Raw genomic sequence first — 21,211 nt, 5'->3', positions numbered from 1 at the left:
GGGTGTTTTGCGTGAGATGATTGCAGGAATGATGAAAGTCAAACTAAATTAAAGGCAAGGTAATAACTGGTACGTGTGGCTATGATTTTGTATTCGGATGAAGTTCACGACGGGGGCACTTATTAAATTACCAAGTCTTACTCATTTGACAACAAGCAGTAATTCGATTTTGTTTTGCCGCCCACTATACCGAAACCAATCTCGTTTTTTTTCAACAAAAATTTGCATAAATCAAGCGCATATCGACGTCGACACGTTTGCCACGAATCACAAAATATGTATCTACAGACGGAGTTTCGATGCCGGGAAAACAACAATTTCTTTCATTTTCCTATAAATCCACGAATATGGCATATTTCCGATTTTCAGGCTGTTTTGATTGGATCTAGACGACGGTGTGATGCTATTCACGAAAATTCAGATTGACTGATATCCGCTGTTGGAATAACAACTTCGTTTACGCTAAATTTCTCTACAACGATACTACTACATATTTGAATATGAATTGCATTCCATCGTTTGCGTAATAATGACGTTGCCCGAAGGCACGGGAATGAAGTACGCATATTTCTACCTACGAAATTCGAGCGAGGTGCTTTTTGTCACGACTCGGAATCGACAAGCAGCAAAAGGTCATAGGTTATATATATATCAACCATTGGTGCACACTGACCCAACTCCGACTAGTGAACCCAGTAACTTACCTATGATGGTATTAACAAAATCGATATAGTTGTCTCGTCCGTCGGATAAAACTTGATTACTTAAGAAATTAATACGAATCAATTATAATTACGGCTGTTTAGTCGACGCGCCTTGCAAATTTATTGATAACGACTCTCAATATCCAAACGGTGACGATTATGTTGTTATATACGATTTGCGAATAACTGCTCGGGGCTAGTTATTAACCCACAAGGACAACCCATTCTAGAGCCCAGACAGGCATTTGATAACAGCAAAGAGCTATCTTCGTAGTATATCTGCGAACCCTTGAACTAGTCTGTCTTTTCATCCTCGTTCGGAACTTAATCCCGCGCAATATTGGCGAAAAATACCACGGCCGACAAACAACAATCATTTTCGCTTTAAAAGTACATCAGCAAACAGACAAGATGAACCGAAAGCGTCAGTCCTCCCAATAACTGTCCACTCTACTGTACAAGGTTAGTTAACTGGGGATTTGTGGCGAAGATGTTTGATAGAAATCGCCATAGCGTAAGAGACTAGGCTAATCCTTAAACATCCAAACTGTGCTGGTTCGCTAGTATCAGCACCGTATATGCGTATATATGCGCGGATGAAAGTAAAGACAAACTAACCATGATCGCAGGATCAGTGAAGCTCTGTCAGTTCTGAGAAACGAGAAATTATTCAATATATCACGCACTCATCGCTTGGTCTTCTGCAACTTTCATCTGATCATCTATACATAATTGCACCAAACGTGACGGAACTAATGTCGTGTTTTTTTTTCGCAAAAAGAATTTAGTTATCTAGGTTTTCTTCGTTTCAGCTGGGACCTACAGAGGTTGTGCGGCAGTCATGCATAAAGGGAACCTGATTATTTACCCGACAGATCCCGAAATTTTGAAACGACCGTATTGCGAAATCTCTCGTCGCTATGTATGGAAAGTCTCGCAACCAGCAGTAGACAAGTAAACACAAATGGATGTTCCAGATATTGGTCCTTAGTGTTGACGGTCGGATATCGCTCGGTGGTTTCCATTCATAATTGTATACTTATGTACATCACGATGATCCAATATTTTAGTAAACGAAATACTAAGAAGTGTCCCTTTGATAATACTCGAATTACTAGCATCAATTACGAAGGCGTAATACAACCTCGAATACCTTAGTTTCTCCCGACCTCCTCATAGTACAAAGTCACCCTCTGGCCTCGGCATCTCTCCCTCCCTCGGTGTACATTAATTAGATGCTTATTGTGTAGTATCCCGATATCCGTAGATAAATAACCTCAATTCCTTTTTAATTAGAAATATGCATTGCTATAAAATTGATCGAATAGTTTGGCATTCACTTGACTATCACGCTAATGCCGCATCCCCGCGCATTCAATAGCCTGAAATTGTTGTTCATATGGAAAACCATGAACATCAAATTGACTTCAGATTGTAATAGTTGACGATGACGTTCGAAATTCGAATCGAAGACGTGTTAGGAATTTCTAGCACCATCGCGTGGTGGTTCTGGTTCAGTCGGAAATCAACGAAATTTCAGTCGGGGTCATTATAATTTAGATGCATTTCAAAACGGAGCCTGATTCTTATTCAACGCTGGATTGTTGAATGAACACCCCTAAAGCGTGGAGGATGTGGTGATGAATAATGGAAAATCTCCCAGTAGGAAATCAGAAAATGTCGATCTCTCAAAAGCTTGTTCAATGGAATTTCAACATCGTGGCTGTTGACGAAGTACCATTTTTCCATGAAACTGTTTTCAATGTCCAGTAAAGTGCGATATTTTCTACTCGACGTCCTTCCAGCTGACTCGAATGTCTTTTTTTTCAAACTAACAGCTGTGATAGAAAACCATCCAGAATTCTACCAATAAAATCATATAAAACAATGAATTTTCTCTTTTCTTATCCCTCCAATTTTTTTCCTAAAAAATTCGTACTCCGAATGATTAAAAAAGGACCTATCCAGACTTCTGTATGTTTGCGATGAGAATGGGCGATATGGACATCAGACTGACGCTGACGCGTTACCAAAAATAGATCGTTCGGTAACTAATTTGGCTAATAATACGTCGATATATCGTTTCCATGTAATCGCACACGCAGAAAAAAAATGTGAAGAATCTCTACTTCGTCCGAGCTGAAGTGAGATGAAAATTATTGCACAACGAAACTGAAGTGTGCATCTTTCCCCGTCTGCAAGTTGTGAGATGATTATGGTGTTCAGTGATGGAATAACGTTCACTACGCTGTTGAGTTAGATTGAAACCGGCCGATAAAAGACAGGAAAACATGACGCGCTCTTCCGATTCCGCCGGTGAAGAACTCACTCGGCGACACATCAAGACCTTATCAATTTTCATTTCGATTTTTAATCACGTCGATCGATTCTTTAAACGAACAGACGTCTGCTAACGGGATCTGATTGGTGCGACAATAATAGCAATCATACGTGAACGAATTTTCATACATGGAAATGTCTGATGAAGTCGTGGTCCGATCGTCGGAGATGGTTCTTACATTTACCGCATTTCCTACTGGCGTACGTGACCTCCGGGGTGGACGTTTAAATCACTCTGAACTGTTTACCCAATTATCAAAGAATTCATTCAAGTTTACCAATTTTGAATTACTATACTTTATATTGACATCAGCCAGAATTAGATTTTATATAATGCCTAATGCTGCAGTGACCGCTGAAGAATTCGGATTCGAATGTACCATTAGCTATGTGACGGTGTAAACGGCTTCAGATGCGGTGATTTGAAAAGTTCACCTCGCATCTGCTGATATATAAACTAATCCCTGTGGTGGTTAACCTAACAGGAGAATTCACTCGACTGATAAAACAAATTACAGGCAATTTACACCGAGATATCCGCAGAGGGTGCAGGGCAGACAGTGTAATTAGAGGTTCATTTTAAGCGTCACATTTGTCAGTCTCTCCCAGGGTCTATGATTTCACTAAAAAAAGAAAAGAGAGTGGAGTGTAAAACGAAGAAGGTTTTTCTTAATTCGCCCAAGTTTGTTTGTCTGATACTCTTCGATGAATCGTTTTCAGTTGCTAGCCAACATTTTGTTCGGGACATTTTGTTCTTCGATTGTGAAAATTGTATATGACGCCTGTTCTCGCACATTTCACCGGTCCTTAGATGAATTGCGACATCTTTGGCAACATTCTAACCGCGTGAATCTCTAGTTCTCAATTATGTAAAGTTCGTTTCTTAAATGTGCAACAGTGCGACATGATAAAAAACTGTGGCCAAAAGTAGTTCGAACCCACCCTGTGGAGTAAAGCAGCAACAGGAAACCTAAAAATGACTCAAGATGAATTTGAAGGCCGACTCTGAAGAATTTCCGGGTATAGACCATAACCACGATATTTGATTAATCGAATTTCGTTCTATGAGCGCGGATTGAATTCACAGCGATATCGTATAACTGAGTGATCGTCAGGTAGAGAATCAACTAGATTAAAATATATTATGAAATCGGAAGCAGATTTACGATAAGATCACCGCAGTTTGAATGCTGCCGCGCTCATAGCTGGAGGCTGGATTCAGAATCTCTATAAACGTGCGCCTCTCTCGTAGAGAGATATCAATATACACTACACGCGTGCGCGAGTTAACTCTAAACTCTAAAGTATCAAATTATTTCAAACATTTTTTTTCACTTTTTTTTCGACGGGGCGACGTGTGAACCGACAGAACATATTCGTCTAATAACAAAATGTTATCAGCTCTGATGAAAGCGACGCCCGCGGGACAGGAATTTCGATGGAAAAAATGATTTTCCGTTAGAAGTGACGATAGTATAAAAAAAACGTGCGCTTTGACTTCTCTGAGAATTATTTTGCTATCTTAGTTATGTATATACAGGCTTCAATGTCTTAATTCTGTGTACAGCATGTCGGCTAGTGGATTCCTCGGAACCGTACGATGTCATTTCAAAATAATTGATCATTCATTATAATATTGTATAATGTATCATGTATCATATTGTACGGAAAATACTTAAACATAACAATGATATTTCAAGGAGAGTCTGACAGAGCTCTGTAAATCTCACACTATTTGCTGTTTAACTAGTGATATTCTAGCTTGAAACCTACTACATGGTTTGATTTCATTTTCATTCGCCTTCCCCCGTTCAACCACTGCAACACACTCGCTTTCAGATACAGGGAACGACTCTTCATCAAAATTGGTTAATGGGAAAACTCGCCCAAGGAGAGCAAAGCTCTTCAAATATCCAATTTTCTCAGCCGTAATTGTAGAAAATTATTTCCAAAGATTAAACATCGGTTGTTGTAACCGTTACAACAGTTTATATCAAAGCCAGATGGCTATAGTGCGCGTGGACCTGGTTACCACCGAGATCCCGTGTGAACTCGCGTTTCATAATCTATAACACGTGTATTATTTTGTTTCTAACTAGTTTAAGACTGTGCCTGTTCTCTCGTTTGTATATTTTAATCCTTTTTATAGTAACATTTTGACAGTTTGTAACATTCTCAACAGATTGTAATCATAATTAGTTCCCAGCCTGATTTTGTATAAAAGCCGCAACAAATATCCTGTAAAATCAGTTCATCTATGCAAGCCTGACTGTACACATCTCTCCGCTAAATAAATCGCTATAGTCTGAAGAAAGTCTTAAAGTTAGTCATTTCATGACGAAAGGAACGGCTGCTTCAAGGGACAGGACGACGACTCTGCCTTGCTGCTTCAACCAGGGAACGTGACTCTGGCCGACTCGCTAAATTTGCTTCTGTCTGGTGACCCGCCTGGCTTTGCTTCTGCCTTGTCGACCCGCCTGGCTTCTGCTTCTGCCCGGCCTTTGCTTTGCTTCTGTCCGAGAACCTATACAGTCCTCCTCGCTCGCTTCCTCACTCCCATCGCCTGTCAGTGGAGTGAGCCCGAAACCCCGTGGTGTTGGACCGAGAACTCTCCCAACATTAACTGGTCCCTCGAACCGGATAGAAGACAACGAAGATGACCGAAGAAAGCAGAAAACTGAAGACCACCAGAGGCTGCAAAAAAGCAACGTTTACCCGGATCTGCAACCAAGTGACCACGCTGATCGAAGTTCGAGGCAGCCGAACCCAGTTGGTGTCGCTGGTCCAGAAGTTAGCAGACGCCTTAGAAAATGTCGCGATAGCCAACGACACGTACGTCGATAGCCTCAACGATGAAACTGAGACAGCCGCCGCAGAGAAATACGTCACCGAAATCGAAGAGACGCACACACAGATGGTCGCTAGCATTAAGACCTATCTGCAGTCAAGAGCTGACGACGCCTCATCCGTCATGTCAAAGGCCTCGTCAGCGGCGTCACGAGCAACCACCGTACGTGCGCAGAAGAAGGCCCTTGAAGTAAAACAACTGAGACGTCGCCTCGAAATAGAACGTCAACAAGATGAACTCACTCGTCAAGCCAAGCTAGCCCAGGCTCAAGACGAAGCCGACGCCGCCGCGCTAGAAGCCAGCCTCCAAGACGCAGATGTCTTAAACGCTGATCGCCTACGTGACTTCGACGACGAAATCCTGCCTATGCCGCGGCCCGATAGAATCCTGCCGATGTCGCAGCCCGATAGAATCCTGCCGATGTCGCAGCCCGATAGAATCCTGCCGATGTCGCAGCTCGATAGAATCCTGCCGATGTCGCAGCCCGATAGAATCCTGCCGATGTCGCAGCCCGACAGAATCCTGCCGATGTCGCAGACCGATAGAATCATGCCGATGTCGCAGCCCGATAGAATCCTGCCGATGTCACAGCCCGATAGAACTCTGCCGCCGATGCAGCCCGTTATACCGCCGCCTGACTGGTCCATGTCGTATCAACCCGAATATCAGCCGAACCGAAACCAACCAACCAATCAAAGCAGAAGATCGAACCATCTATTCTCAAAGTCCGTACCGAAGATACATTTGCACAAGTTTGACGGTGATCCAAGCGATTGGCCGAAATGGTATGGTTTGTTTAAGGCGCTGATCGACGACCAACCAGATCTTACAAACACAGAGAAAATCACGCACTTGCAGTCAGCCGTGACCGGTGTCGCACAGCAGACGATTGCCGGTATGATGTACGAAGGTCGACTATATCACCAAGCTCTGAGATCACTCGAAGAAAGATTCGGCCGAGAAGAAGACGTCGTGAAAGCGTGCCTCAAGAAAGTTTTCACACAGCCCCCGCTGAAGAATTGTGATGCAGGACCGCTCGAAAGATTTCAAGCTAGCCTTCACTGTGCCGTGACGACCCTTGAGAATCTCGGCTATCAGGGTGACCTAGCAAGCGTAGAGAATCTTCGCCGAATCGTAATGAAGCTACCGCCAGAACTCAACCGTGAATGGGGCAAGAAAGTATTTGAGATTGAACCACGCCGCCCAAACCTGTCTGACTTGAGTAGATGGTTGACGCAGCAAGTGAAGATATCATTGAACTGTCCAGCCACGCGGACTGAAACAAGAGAAACTCGAAGTTTCGACCGACCACGACCGAATACTAGATCGATGTTCACGACCCAGAATCAAGCTAAATGTCCACTCTGCAACGAAGACCATAAGCTCGCTGTATGTCGAACGTTTAAGCTGAAGTCTGTCAACGAGAGATCAGCGTACATTGCAGTGTCAAAGAGATGTTTCTGCTGCTTGGGAGAAGGTCATCGTGTGAGATTCTGTCCTGGCAAGAAAACGTGTACCCAGCCAAACTGCAAGGGGAAACATCACCCCCTGCTACACGGGAGTCAACGAGTGTACCCGAAGAGAGAAGTCGCTGCAGTGTGTCTATCAGATGAATCATCCGTCAACAACCAAGAATACTACGAGACTGAAGCCGAAATCAACACTACTAGCCGCCAGAAGCATAACGTGTCAAACGCCATACTGCAAGTCGTTCCAGTCAGACTTTATGGCGACGGAGGTCAGCACCAAGATACCTATGCGCTACTCGACTCAGGCGCACAAACGTCACTGTGCTGTAGCAGACTTGTTGATCGACTCGGTATCAGCGGCGAGAGAAAATTTCTGAAGTTGAGCAATGTCGAAAATGACGGTGAACGGTACAAGACGCTTAAATTTAAGATGAAAATCAAACCGCTCGGACCCGAAGCCGTCAACAACGTCATAGAAGTCAACGAGGCATGGGCTGTACCCAGATTGAACGTTTCGATGCCGAAGATAAAGAAAACGATAATTGAAAATTACTTCGGTGACATTTGTATACCAGAAACGTCATCCGGGCAAGTAGAAGTTCTGCTGGGAGCCAACGTCATCGAAGCCATCATCCAGCACGAAGTCAGAACAGCAGGGCCCGGCCGACCGATTGCCGTAAGAACCGATTTTGGCTGGTCCGTTACCGGCAATATGGCGAATACCGAACAGACGACTGAAAGAAACGTATTGTGCCTCGGGAAGTCGACCGATAATATCCACGAGACGCTTGATGCATGGTGGTCAACGGAGTCTTTCGGAACGAAGTACGACAAGCCCGTAGCCGAATCCCGAGAAGATATCAGAGCCGATAAGATCCTGCGAGAGAGAACGAGATGTCTCGGTGACAGATACGAGACGAGCCTGCTGTGGAAGAACGACGACGTGCAGTTACCGAATAATCGCCCTATGGCCTACCGCCGATTAGAAACGACCGAGAAGTCCTTGATTCGTGACCCGGCGAAAGCAGAAGCATATAAGCAGACATTCGCAGCTTACATCGCCGATGGCTACGCCCGTAAACTTACGCCACTTGAAGCTGCCTCTAACCAGAAGAAGAGATGGTATTTGCCGCATCACGCCGTCGTAAACCCAAACAAGAAGAAGATCAGAGTAGTATTTGACGCTGCTGCCACTTACCAGGGAGTGTCACTGAATAACCAACTCATAACCGGCCCAGATCTGCTCCAAAGCCTACCAGGAATCCTGCTAAGATTCAGAGAAGAGCCGATTGCTATAACGGCCGATATCGAGCAGATGTATCACCAAGTAAAAGTTCGAGAAGAGGACCGACCAGCCCTCAGTTTTCTGTGGAGAGACTTAGATACCACGAGACCGCCAGACGTCTACGAAATGCAAGTCACAATCTTCGGCGCCCGGTGTTCTCCAGCCATGGCGAATTACGTCTTAAGAAAGACAGCAGAAGACAATGAATCAGAAGTAGACGCAGAAACCGCCGCAGCCATTAGAAAACATTTCTACATGGACGATTTTCTGAAGTCCGAAAATTCGACCGCCAAAGCTATTCAACGCGCAAAAGATGTAACGATGCTGGTGAAACGTGGTGGATTCAGACTGACGAAATGGACGAGCAACAGTCGTGAAGTCCTGCAAGCATTACCACCATCCGAAGTCAGCTGCCAGTCGATCGATTTGATGGCCGACCAGCTACCCGCTGAACGTACCCTCGGGGTGATATGGGATCCAGAGTCAGACACGATTGGTTTCAAGGTCCGAGAAGCAATGACGCCGGCTACCAAACGGGGAGTGCTAAGCAAAGTTTCATCAGTTTTTGACCCGTTTGGCATTGCTGCACCATTCACAGTTAAGGCGAAAATCCTGATGCAACGTCTTTGGTGTCAAAAACTCGACTGGAACGATGAACTAACTGGTGGGGACCTAGAAAATTGGCAGATCTGGCTCGAAGAATTGATCAAACTTGAGATGCTGAAAATTCCGAGATGTTACCGAGCACCAGATGTGCCGTCGACCGGGCGACAACTACATGTCTTCTGTGACGCATCCGATAAAGCCTTCGGTGCCGTGGCTTACCTTCGCACGCAACACGCTGATGGCAACGTCCGAGTCGCATTCGTCATGAGCAGATGTCGCGTCGCCCCGCTGAAGAAACTATCAATAGTTAGGTTAGAGATGCAAGCAGCAGTCCTGGCCGTGAGACTAGCCGACACCATTCGCAAAGAAATCAGCTATGTAATCGATGAGACGATATTCTGGTCGGACAGCGAAATTGTGCTGAAGTATATCGCAAATGAAACGAAACGATTCCACATCTTCATCGCCAATCGGGTAGCTGAAATCCACGACTCCTCGCATCCAAACCAATGGCGACACATCCCAGGAAGTCTGAACCCAGCTGACATCGTGTCGAGAGGTGCCACCGTCACAGAACTCAAGTCCAGCGTCTGGCTAGAAGGACCTGAATTCCTCAAACTTGATGACACAAACTGGCCGAAGTCGAAGCTAGTCGACTCAATGCTGCAAGACGATCCCGAAGTTAAGAAAGTCAACACACTGTCCGTCGCAGAAGTGTCAACCACGCTTCCAGACCCTGCTAGATGGTCCTCGTGGATGAAATACAAACGAGTCGTCGCGACAGTAGTCAGGGCTAAGTCAATCCTGATGAAGCGAGACGTCGCGAACACCGAGCCGCTGAAAGTTTCAGAGCTCGAAGAGGCGGAAATGCTGATTTTCAAAGCGGCACAAGAAGCAGCGTACGGCGAGGAAATAGCTGATTTACGAAGCCACCGACCAATCTCGAGAACTAGCAAGATACTGCCGCTAACTCCGAAGCTTGATGAGAACGGTGTCTTGAGAGTTGGTGGTCGCTTAAAAAACGCACCGATCGCAGAAGCCGCGAAACATCCGATACTGCTGCCGAAGAACCACGAAGTGACGAGACTAATCATCCACCACTATCACCACCAAATGTTCCACGGTGGTCTAGCAGTAACGATGAACGAAATCCGGCAGAAGTTCTGGATCCCCGAATGTCGTTCGACCGTGAAGAAACTCGTTCGCCGATGCGCCTACTGCATTAAAAGAAGAGCGAAGCCACAGCCGCCGATGTTCCACGGTGGTCTAGCAGTAACGATGAACGAAATCCGGCAGAAGTTCTGGATCCCCGAATGTCGTTCGACCGTGAAGAAACTCGTTCGCCGATGCGCCTACTGCATTAAAAGAAGAGCGAAGCCACAGCCGCCGATAATGGCCGACCTACCTGCTGCCAGATTCGACACCGCGAGCCCGTTCAGCAGTGTCGGTATCGACTACTTCGGACCGCTCCAAGTGAGAAAGTTCCGTAAGACGGAGAAAAGATACGGGCTGCTGGTAACGTGTCTGGCCACCAGAGCTGTGCACTTGGAAGTTGCGTACTCATTAGACACGGACAGCTTCATAATGGCACTTAGGCGATTCATCGCTAGACGCGGAAAACCAAAGAGAATCTACTCGGACAATGGGACCAATTTTACTGGTGGCGAGAAGGAACTTCGAGACCAGTTGACGAAGCTGAACCAGACGAAAATCGCCGATGCAACGTCACAAGATCACATCCAGTGGTATTTCAACCCACCTGCCGCTAGCCATATGGGTGGAGTTTGGGAACGTCTGGTCCAGTCCGTTAAAAGAAACTTGAAAGTTGTCCTGGGAAAACAAATTGTCACCGATGAAGTGCTGCACACCGTGTTTACCGAAGTCGAAGCCGTCGTGAATTCGAGGCCACTGACGTACGTCAACTCCAGCCACGACGAACCGGAGGCGATAACACCGAGCCATTTTCTACTCGGCAAGACGAACCCGAACCTACCACCCGGAGTGTTTGATGCTGATGATTTGAACGCCAGAAAACGATGGCGACAGGCCCAGGCACTCACTAATCAGTACTGGGCTCGCTGGACGCGGGAATATCTGCCGACACTTGTCCAGCGAACCAAATGGAAGACCGCAAGCCGAGACCTACAAATCGACGATGTGGTACTACTCGCCGATGACAACCTGCCACGTGGTCAGTGGCCGCTCGGACGTATCATCAATGTCCATCCCGGAAGCGATGGACATGTCCGCTCAGTGGAACTCAAGACGACAAGCGGAGTCTACAGGCGACCGGCGACGAAAGTTTGTCGACTCGATGCCTGAACTGTTTGCGACACGCCGACATCTTATTGCGAACTCTCGATGTTGGACCGATCATCTATTCGCCGCCGATTATCAATGTTTTCGTGAAAGAACAATTACGCGTGTTCGTGTATTTTCGTGATTTACCGTATTTGGACTATACCGGACTTTGGCGCGGGAGGATGTTGTAACCGTTACAACAGTTTATATCAAAGCCAGATGGCTATAGTGCGCGTGGACCTGGTTACCACCGAGATCCCGTGTGAACTCGCGTTTCATAATCTATAACACGTGTATTATTTTGTTTCTAACTAGTTTAAGACTGTGCCTGTTCTCTCGTTTGTATATTTTAATCCTTTTTATAGTAACATTTTGACAGTTTGTAACATTCTCAACAGATTGTAATCATAATTAGTTCCCAGCCTGATTTTGTATAAAAGCCGCAACAAATATCCTGTAAAATCAGTTCATCTATGCAAGCCTGACTGTACACATCTCTCCGCTAAATAAATCGCTATAGTCTGAAGAAAGTCTTAAAGTTAGTCATTTCATGACGAAAGGAACGGCTGCTTCAAGGGACAGGACGACGACTCTGCCTTGCTGCTTCAACCAGGGAACGTGACTCTGGCCGACTCGCTAAATTTGCTTCTGTCTGGTGACCCGCCTGGCTTTGCTTCTGCCTTGTCGACCCGCCTGGCTTCTGCTTCTGCCCGGCCTTTGCTTTGCTTCTGTCCGAGAACCTATACAGTCCTCCTCGCTCGCTTCCTCACTCCCATCGCCTGTCAGTGGAGTGAGCCCGAAACCCCGTGGTGTTGGACCGAGAACTCTCCCAACATCGGTTGTGAGTGAGCGCGTCTCGAAATGGTTTCTGTTGCGGCAGAAAATGGGGAGCGCGGTCATTTATTAAACGCCGACGATCATCAGAGAGTTGGAATTCACCAGGCGTACAGACGACATACTACTTCTCAATATTCAAAATAACGACCGAAATAACGACGCATTATGAAAAAGGGCATTTGCGTGGAAACGACTATAATCCATTTTGATGAATACTTTTGCTGCTGCTGTTGCTGCTGCTGCCTTTCTAAGCAGATAGTCGATAGGCGCCCACTGGAAGCGACTTAGAAGTCTCCTAAATCCGGTCGTCACGGGACCGGAAGATGCAATGACGTGCTACTGAAAAGCCTTATGTAATACCTGATCAGAAACGACTTTTTGTAATTTGCTCTTGTTTTTTTCTAACCCTAAAATTCTGCTATTGGGAAGAGGGTTGATTTTCTAGCGGGCGCTTCGTGGAAATCTAGAAACTTCCAATGCAGCCACCATTTGAAATTCAAAGCAATCGGATTTCGAATTTAATAAACACTGATACGATCCGATGCCGAATGATATGATCTTAAGTCTGTCACCGGTTGACGTTTTAATGAACTGTCTGATAGCGTGCGTCCTACCGTTTTTAAGCTTGATTACACAGTTTTTAATTGACTTTTAAATTAAAAAAGATGAAGTCATTTCCGCTTAAGGGATTACCGTTTAACCCTGGCCTTGAGAGTCCAGAGTTCAACGCTTCATCTTCGCCGTTGAAATGATAGTCACGTGATGTGCAAAAACACTACAAGACAGTCGATATTTCACATGAAAAATATTTTCAGTATTTTAAAAATCACTCGTGTGAAATACTTCGATATCGAAGTTGAACTAAACCGGTCATACGCTCGATAAGAAATTAGTTTATGTAACCTTGATCACGAGTACGGAAGATTAGAAATAGTAAATTCCCCGATAAAAAGGACCCCGATGTTGACGTCACTGCGCTGTCGTCACAAGTGACGTCACGCGTATTACATGATCAAAATGCCCGGGGAACTGAAACTTTGTTTTCGTTTTTTCTAGATTAACATACCATATCAGCTATTTGGGTCATAGTGAGTCCGAAACGGACCCGCACCGTATCGCTAGCGTTATAAACCGGTCTCGCCGCCGTATCGTAGTTTCTCAGCACACGCATCAGCAATCTCTGCTCGTCGGGGATCTTATGTTTCCGTTTAACGGCGTGGTGCTTATGAACCGACGGACTTTCGTTCGGTTTGTGTTTTTCGATTTCTGAAACGAAGAGAAACAACAACACGTAAACGACTATACATCGACTTACCATATCTGAGATTTGCGTCATGGTAATTCCGAATTTGATGAGCACGGTACTGGAGGCGTTGTAAACCGGCCTGGACGCCGGTTCGTAATTTCTGAACAACATCGACATCAGTCGCTGCTCGTCCGGTATATAAGCGCCGAACAGACTGGACCCGTTGAGAAGTATTAGCAAAACTAAATACACGGCTAACATGATGGATAATAATTCATGAATATTCAGTCGTTTAGATATTCAAGCGCGTAAATGAAATAAATGATATTCTAAATAATAACGTAATCCAAAATCAAGCGTTAAAACATTTTAAATTCCGACAATGATGTATTCCGAAATTGTTTTTTTTTCAAATCTAACATATTCCTGTATAAAAACGCGTTATCATATTATAATTCTACAAAGAAATCCATATTCCTTTTTCGTCTTTTGTTGTTATTTTTCTCGTATCAAATTTCCTTTTTTATCGCGGTTTTTCGGATTTGTCCCGTCTCTATTTCTTCGATAGAAACCGTCTGCGATAAACGTGTTTGAAGATTTTGCGTAATTTGAAAATGACGATGAAGATTTTCAGACGTATCGAAAGATCTTTACGACGAGGAGGCATGTTCGCCCGCGCCAGTGGAAGTCATCACTTCCGGTGAAAGCGAAGATTCAAAATGGCATACGCAAATACTTAGCGAATGAAAAACGACGACGATTTTCAACGCGATAAATTTTGCGTATCGCGCACTCTATTCATCACATCGAGTGGAGTTGTTAACTGAAGAACTTCTGATGTTGTGATTGTGATGCGATAGTGATTACTGGTTGAGACGCCTCAGTACTGCCGCCTGTGTCTTTAGACCCGCTCCGTGTGTTATTGCGGCGCGAGCTGCTTTCAGCCGCCGCCAGCCGTGCGTCGTTTCCCGAGCGAGCGAGAGAACGCAACACGCTGTGTAATCATATTTCAACCGTAAATATGTATTCATTAACCATTCACAAATTTCCGATATCAATTTCATCCTTATATGGCCTGAATTTCTCCCATTTTTCCTTTTTCCTTATTTTTTTTGTAACAAGTTCTTCGTCTATTTTCAATTTTCTTTTAAATTCTTATCTACTTACTTATTATAGTGATATGGACAATTATCTATGAATTATGAATTAGTGTCCAACCCTGACTTAGAATTATGAATTGCTTGAAATGGAATAGTTGTAATGATTTAATATGGACGGTTCTGTTCTTGGCAGTTTAAATTGAACTCTTGACATTGTACTGCATGCCATTTGAAATTGTAAGTGTAAGTGTAAGCACGTTATAGTAATTAACATCGAGGTCATAGCGACGATTGCCGAGCGACGAGCTATTCCAAAACGATGAACACTATCCTGTGTCCATAATTCATAGTTCTTCGGCCAAAATATGTTTACCTTCATTACTGCGCTTGGGTGAACTTTGTCAAAGCTTTGATTTCCGTTGATAAGTAATTAAACCATACCATGGCAAAATACATTTTTATGAAGGGCTGAATGTTGATGGAGGCCAGATGTACGACAAACACGGGCACAAGAAGCGGGTAATCTCGCTCCGAATTAGGAAAGCATTGCACGGGATGACAGTGCTGCAGCTATGAAAGTACATGTACATCCATTTCATTTCAATTTGCCGAGGGATGGGACGTTAAATGTCACAGTTTTATTACGCAGTAAAAAAGTATTATAATTCACATAGGCATTGAGCGTGGGATACTTTTTTCCTCTTATTTATCTGTGTATCTATCATAGAACGCCTGCCTGACGTGCACGCGCTCGTCATTTACAAGCGTAATAATCCCTGAACGCTGAAAGCGATGTTATAATGCGAATTTAATCGTCGGTTTTTATTTGCGCCGCAGTGTGTGCCCTGCATAAGCAGGTTGTTAATTAATTAACTCGTTGACAAGCGCAGACGAAGGGAGAGAATGTCTTCGATTTAATCCGACAGTGATCGGTGAGCGTTGCGGCGTGTCGGTTTTTCTTTCCGTATAGGCGAGTATAGAAGCTTAGGCCTACCGCTGAACACTGTCCATAAATCCCTATCAATTAAATCAGTCGCTAATCTATTGAAAGCGACTTTTTCAAAACGAATAGACCCGTGTAAGGGCGCACGTTAGATTAGACGTACTGTATACGTATCTATGATATTAGAATCGCTTCACTCAGACCATGGACGTATAAACTAGATTTATACGTCCATGCTCAGACTCACTGTGCTTGCTTGTAGTAGCGGCAATTTGGCTTGGCCCTCATAAGAGAGCCTTTCTCCGTCAACTTTGTTCTTTTTTTGTAAATGATTTTCTTCAAAATGGATTACTGTATATTCATGCATTTTATGTCATATTTTCTTATGAAATAATTTGAAATTTAATTGAATTGAGAATAGGTAAATATAGGACAGACTAAAAACGAAATCTATTGGTCAAAGAATTGAAATCAAAAGACTCAACCCAACGGACTCTCTTTTGAGGCCATCGTGACTTTTACTATTTTAGTTTCTACATGTGCTGTAATCACTCTGGGGCATGCAAACCTCGAATGAATCTTTAGCGGGATCCCCTGGCCGTTTCAATAACGACCAACCGATATTGAACAAATCGCTAAGTAATGTACAATTAGGCTTACAATTCACAGGGCGACGGGAGTAAAAGAAACTCGTGCAATTTCTCATCGAAAATTGATGTATAAATTCACGCGGTGCTGATTAAGTAATTTCACGGCTTATTTCCTACATCGGGTGCTGTATAGAGACGTTAACCTTATTGGCGTGTGACAATTCGCGATCGATAATCGAACGTATATCGATCAGGGTTTTATTGTCTGTTATGACCTGTTATTGGTTCTATGATTGAGCGAGTACCGAGTAATTTATGCATATCGCCGATTCTCGTTCGCGATTCACGCGCTTTCGACGTTCGATCTAAGCATTTTCGTTTGCATAGACAAGTGACTTCTGATATCGATAAAGCGAAAAACCCATGATAAGATGAAAAAAACTAGGAGTGAGTCTGACGTTTGGACTCAAATCTATGAGCCATTTTCAAAATCTGATTTTGAAATTAAAATTTTCTTATGACATTCTTGAAAATGTCTTTTTGTAGATTTCTTCGCTTTAAGTATAAGCATAATTTCAATGTGTAGTGTTAACGCAATGGTGTACCGTATTTCATTTCTTATTTTTAGTTTAGTTCAAGGTGGAAATTTGGGATATAAGGTTCCGTACGTTGTTATAATCATGATCTTAAATCACAACTGAACGAAACGAATAACGAGCAAATTGTCTTCTAACATGAGTAGACCGACCTCCTGCAGGCTAGGTGGGCATTTTATATTTTTACGCTTGTGACATCAAATGCCAGTGATTGGCAATAAGAGCCCTCTCCCCTAGTTAGCAGCGCGTCAAATGGCGTTACAACTAAAGTAGCCATTATTCGCCAAGGGTTCTGGCTTCCATTCGTTCGCGGGTTGGTCATATTCGATCGAATAATATGTGCCAGGCACAAACAATAGCAATTTCATCATCTGCGTGCGTGAACGCGGGCGGCTTCAGATTTATCAGCTATCCACGAAACGGCTGTTCTAATGATTGGAAGATTGTGATAGATTGTCATTTAGAATCGTACGCAATGCGTAGAAAGTGTAAGGTACACGTAAAAATGGAGGTGATAAATCTTCGAGCGATTTGACGTTTTTGATACTTCGAGATAGCGCGTATAGAAATATAATATTTTCATTCGCCCGAACAACGACGCATTTGATAAATCAGATTTCGACGAATATCATCAGTTGAATCGGATTGTTACGCGGGTTCAAATAGTTTCGTTTCATCAAAAACCAATTCGAAATCCCACTTATCGCGTAAATCGTGCAAATTACGTTAGCAATACGAGAACAAGCTTGAGTGACGTGAATTAGATTTGTTCCATGCAATATGCACGGGGAATTGAAAATGCTCAAAAAGGCATATAGATTTTAATGTGTCTATTCTAAATCAACATCATTCGTTAAACAGACATATTTTCATTCTAAACCATGAATGCGCATGAATCTTATTTCACTGTTTGTACGATATGGAATTTCATTATAGTTTGTCTTTAAACTCGGCACTAAATATTTCGCGATTTTTCTGATGTTTTCGCTCTAAAGCCTGTGGCTCAGGTGCGCATGAAATAGAATAGTTTACCCAGGTGATTGTTTGATGCGATACAAACAAAAGGCTATACGCAATACGCACGGAAATCACGTGCTAAAACTAACTTAAAACTGTTCGTTGTTAGTCATTTCAAAAAATCTTTTTGCACTGGTTTATACTGGGGGTATTAGAATTACGTGCAAGATCAGAGTATAAGCGGTATATGAGTTGAAAATAATCGAAAGTGAACCAAATCTTACTCTTAGAGAGATTATTCACAACAGTGAACCGGGTTCAAGCACAGGCATATACGGGATGTGTTGATAGTGATGAATGAATAAATCCCGTTAACTTTGGATAAGAATAATATGGAATGTTCTCACAATAAAACTGCGCCGGGATTTGGGTGTCAGAAGCGGTACACAGCGGTGATGTCGTGAGCGATAGTTTTTAAAAGCACACAAATTACACGCATATACATTTAGCAAACACAAATACAAGACCAAGAAAAGCTGTAATGACGAACGATAGATTCTCAGTAATTTGACATGCACGCCATATCATTTTAATTGGTGGAAATCTGACAATCTGTCTGGTAAAATGATTGCCGTCGCAGTAACAAGCTCATGCTCAGAATGCCTTCATTTGGAAGCCGATCCGAACACGTTACATCCAAACACATTACTCAATTCAATCATAAATCCTTTTTGCATAGAAGATTCTAGGTATTTGAAATGATTCAATTGCAAACAAAGGGGAAATAAGCAGCCAGTGAAAGCCGGGGTCTTTAGTATAAGGTTATCCGGAGAGCGTCATGCAAGCACATATTATATCTACTTACGGCTTGGGTCCACATCCTGGTCAAAACGACCTGAAAATTACTTCTTCAAGTTTTATTTGATTTTCATTCATTCGGACATTCGTGAGTTCTTTTTGTAGTTACCTATTTCCTCTTTGATTGTGCTAAATTAATACGTAGTTTTTTTAATCAGTTTATTCAGTCAAAAAAATCGTTTTCTAACTGGACAAGTTTAAGGTCGAACGCGAGTCATGTTTCTATGTCAAAATCCATATTCGCATAAACCGTCGTTTCAAACCGTATGTACAAGCAATATAGGTCTTGCAAATTTTTTTTTTCTAAACATTGAAGATGAATATATGGGCATCGATCTAGCAATCGACGAATACATAGAAGGCGGCTTATTTTTGTACTAGAAAGAGAATGCGTGGTTTTCAATAATCTCAAAAAGAAAAGAAGCGATTGGAGATCTATATCAGTAACAGCTGTTGACGGGGGCCTGTACGGTCAATGCGTTCACATCATTGCCAACTGTGAATCGCTATAGATTATACACAACCGATAAAAACGGTACAAAGGTTCGCGAATATTTCCCGATAAATAATTACTACACGAAAACCGAAAAAGCTGATGCACATAGTGTGCGAAGATTAATCTAAAATCACTTTTCTGATTTATATTAGAATTGAATATCGACATCTTATAAGTAAATGGTTTGTAATCGTAATACTAGTTATTGAAATGGAAATAGAAAATGTCTACCCGTGATTCGTAGGAGTCCTCTAGGTAAGGCATTTCGAGTCACTTCTATTCGTCAAACTGTGTTTAGTAAAAGCTAAAAATCAGGCAAACCTGTTTAGCCTTATTCTCAATCGACTAAAGTTAAAATGTATTTCTTAAGTCTCTACAGGGGGAACTTATATAGTGGCCACGATCTGAAAATCGGCAGATTTTATTTCAGAATGATTAAAATCTAGATGATAGAACGGATATTAGTACGCGATGTGTTTGGGATATAGTTACCCTAGCGGATATGAGTGATTTGCTCGAGTCACGTTGTCAATATCAGACAAGACACATGTTGCCATATTTATTGGATTCATGAAAGTCCTAGATTCCAACAATACAAATCTCATTCTAATTCTCAAAATTATCAGCCTGATAATTGATTTTTAGCATTCCGAGGGACCCGCATTTAGAGGACGTTGTGTTCCACGACAGCTGGCTATGGGATGATAATGATGGGATCATTTTGGTTATATCCGACTTACCATGATAACTTTGACAATACACCAGATATGCGGTGCAGATCACTCCAAAAATTCGCTCGATTACCAACCGCACCTTCATTTCGCTGCAAATACATAAAACAAAATACATTTAAACGATTTCTCATACGAAAATTTGTCATTTTCTCATCCAACGAACGAAAATAAATATCGAATGTGGATTTCGAATTGTTTTTCACTTGGTTTAAGATCTATGTCGTTCATTCTTGCAGAAACCACGCGTTGAAAAATCACCTAGGTGACAAACACCGACGACGTCACCGAGTTATATTTTCTATATTGAGTCGTCGTATAGTTTATTTGTTTATGCAGCAGTGTCAGCCCGCAGTCATATAATCTGCTAGCGCCTCCAGAGAAAAAGAGAGAAAATATTTTAAAGCCATATTTGTATAAAAACCGACGTCAGATTTAGATAAACATCGGCGCTGACGCTCAGAGAAACGCGTATGTTAAGGTGACAAGACAGAGCTATACCGAAAATGATGTATGCGCGTACGTTGAAATGTCTTATTTCTTGCCGTTCATAAATCGACAATATTGTCTACACTATTGTCGGATTGGAGTGATATAAAGCCCGAATAAAAATACAAGATTGATATACAATTTTTTTTTTACAAATCGATGAACGAATTAGATCAGCCAATGCACGCGAACTATCCATCAATACTATCCCTGGGTGGGAACAAACAAAACTCAAAATAGCTTAGAAGATATTGGCATATTCAAGTTCATTTAGCCTACACTGGTTCTTCTCGAATACAGTGTCTCTCCGTCGGCATGTATCGTTTGTCAGTTCGCGGAAGGATGTCATTCCGATGTATGCAGACTACTTTATCTTATGAATAAACATCGCGTCGACCTTCTTTTTTGTGACAGGGACCGAACGGAAAACGGAACAAAAAACAATGAATACATCGGAATATTATGATAACGACGAGGAACGATGGTCAGAAGGTCACTGTACTTCAATCAGTCATGTGCTTGTCAGTGGGAAAGATGTACATATCGCCGGTAACAAGAAAGTAAAATGACTAGTTTACGCCGGCATCGACAGAAGCAAATATCATGTTCGGTCGGTTAGATACAAACATGATGACGGTGGCTTCAATCAAATCGGATATCGAAGCCATACGTGATCTTATATTTATATCACCTGTCTCTTAATGCAATAGATAGTTTGCAAATCCGCCACACTTTCTCCCAACCACGCGATGAGAAAAAAAAACAATAAAAAGTTATTTTCGGTGAGAAAGCCTAATCTATAATCTATAATTGAG

At 42.9% G+C, this 21,211-nt stretch overlaps 1 protein-coding gene across 1 annotated transcript in view; it reads right to left on the bottom strand.

Moving 5' to 3' along the window:
* LOC141905408 (neuronal acetylcholine receptor subunit alpha-10-like) overlaps positions 1-13,897 on the bottom strand; it is a 37,164-nt gene extending 23,267 nt beyond the window's left edge. The window contains exon 1 of the mRNA XM_074794262.1: positions 13,706-13,897. Coding sequence (XP_074650363.1) covers positions 13,706-13,897 — 192 coding nt within the window. The remainder of the gene's footprint in view (positions 1-13,705) is intronic.
* Positions 13,898-21,211: the final 7,314 nt, after the last annotated feature.

The sequence above is a fragment of the Tubulanus polymorphus genome, chromosome 5 (genome assembly GCF_964204645.1).
Source record: "Tubulanus polymorphus chromosome 5, tnTubPoly1.2, whole genome shotgun sequence".
Classification (NCBI taxonomy): Eukaryota; Metazoa; Nemertea; class Palaeonemertea; order Tubulaniformes; family Tubulanidae; genus Tubulanus; species Tubulanus polymorphus.
The sequence above is the reverse complement of the archived record's forward strand: the minus strand, read 5'-3'. Positions and strand labels throughout refer to the sequence as shown.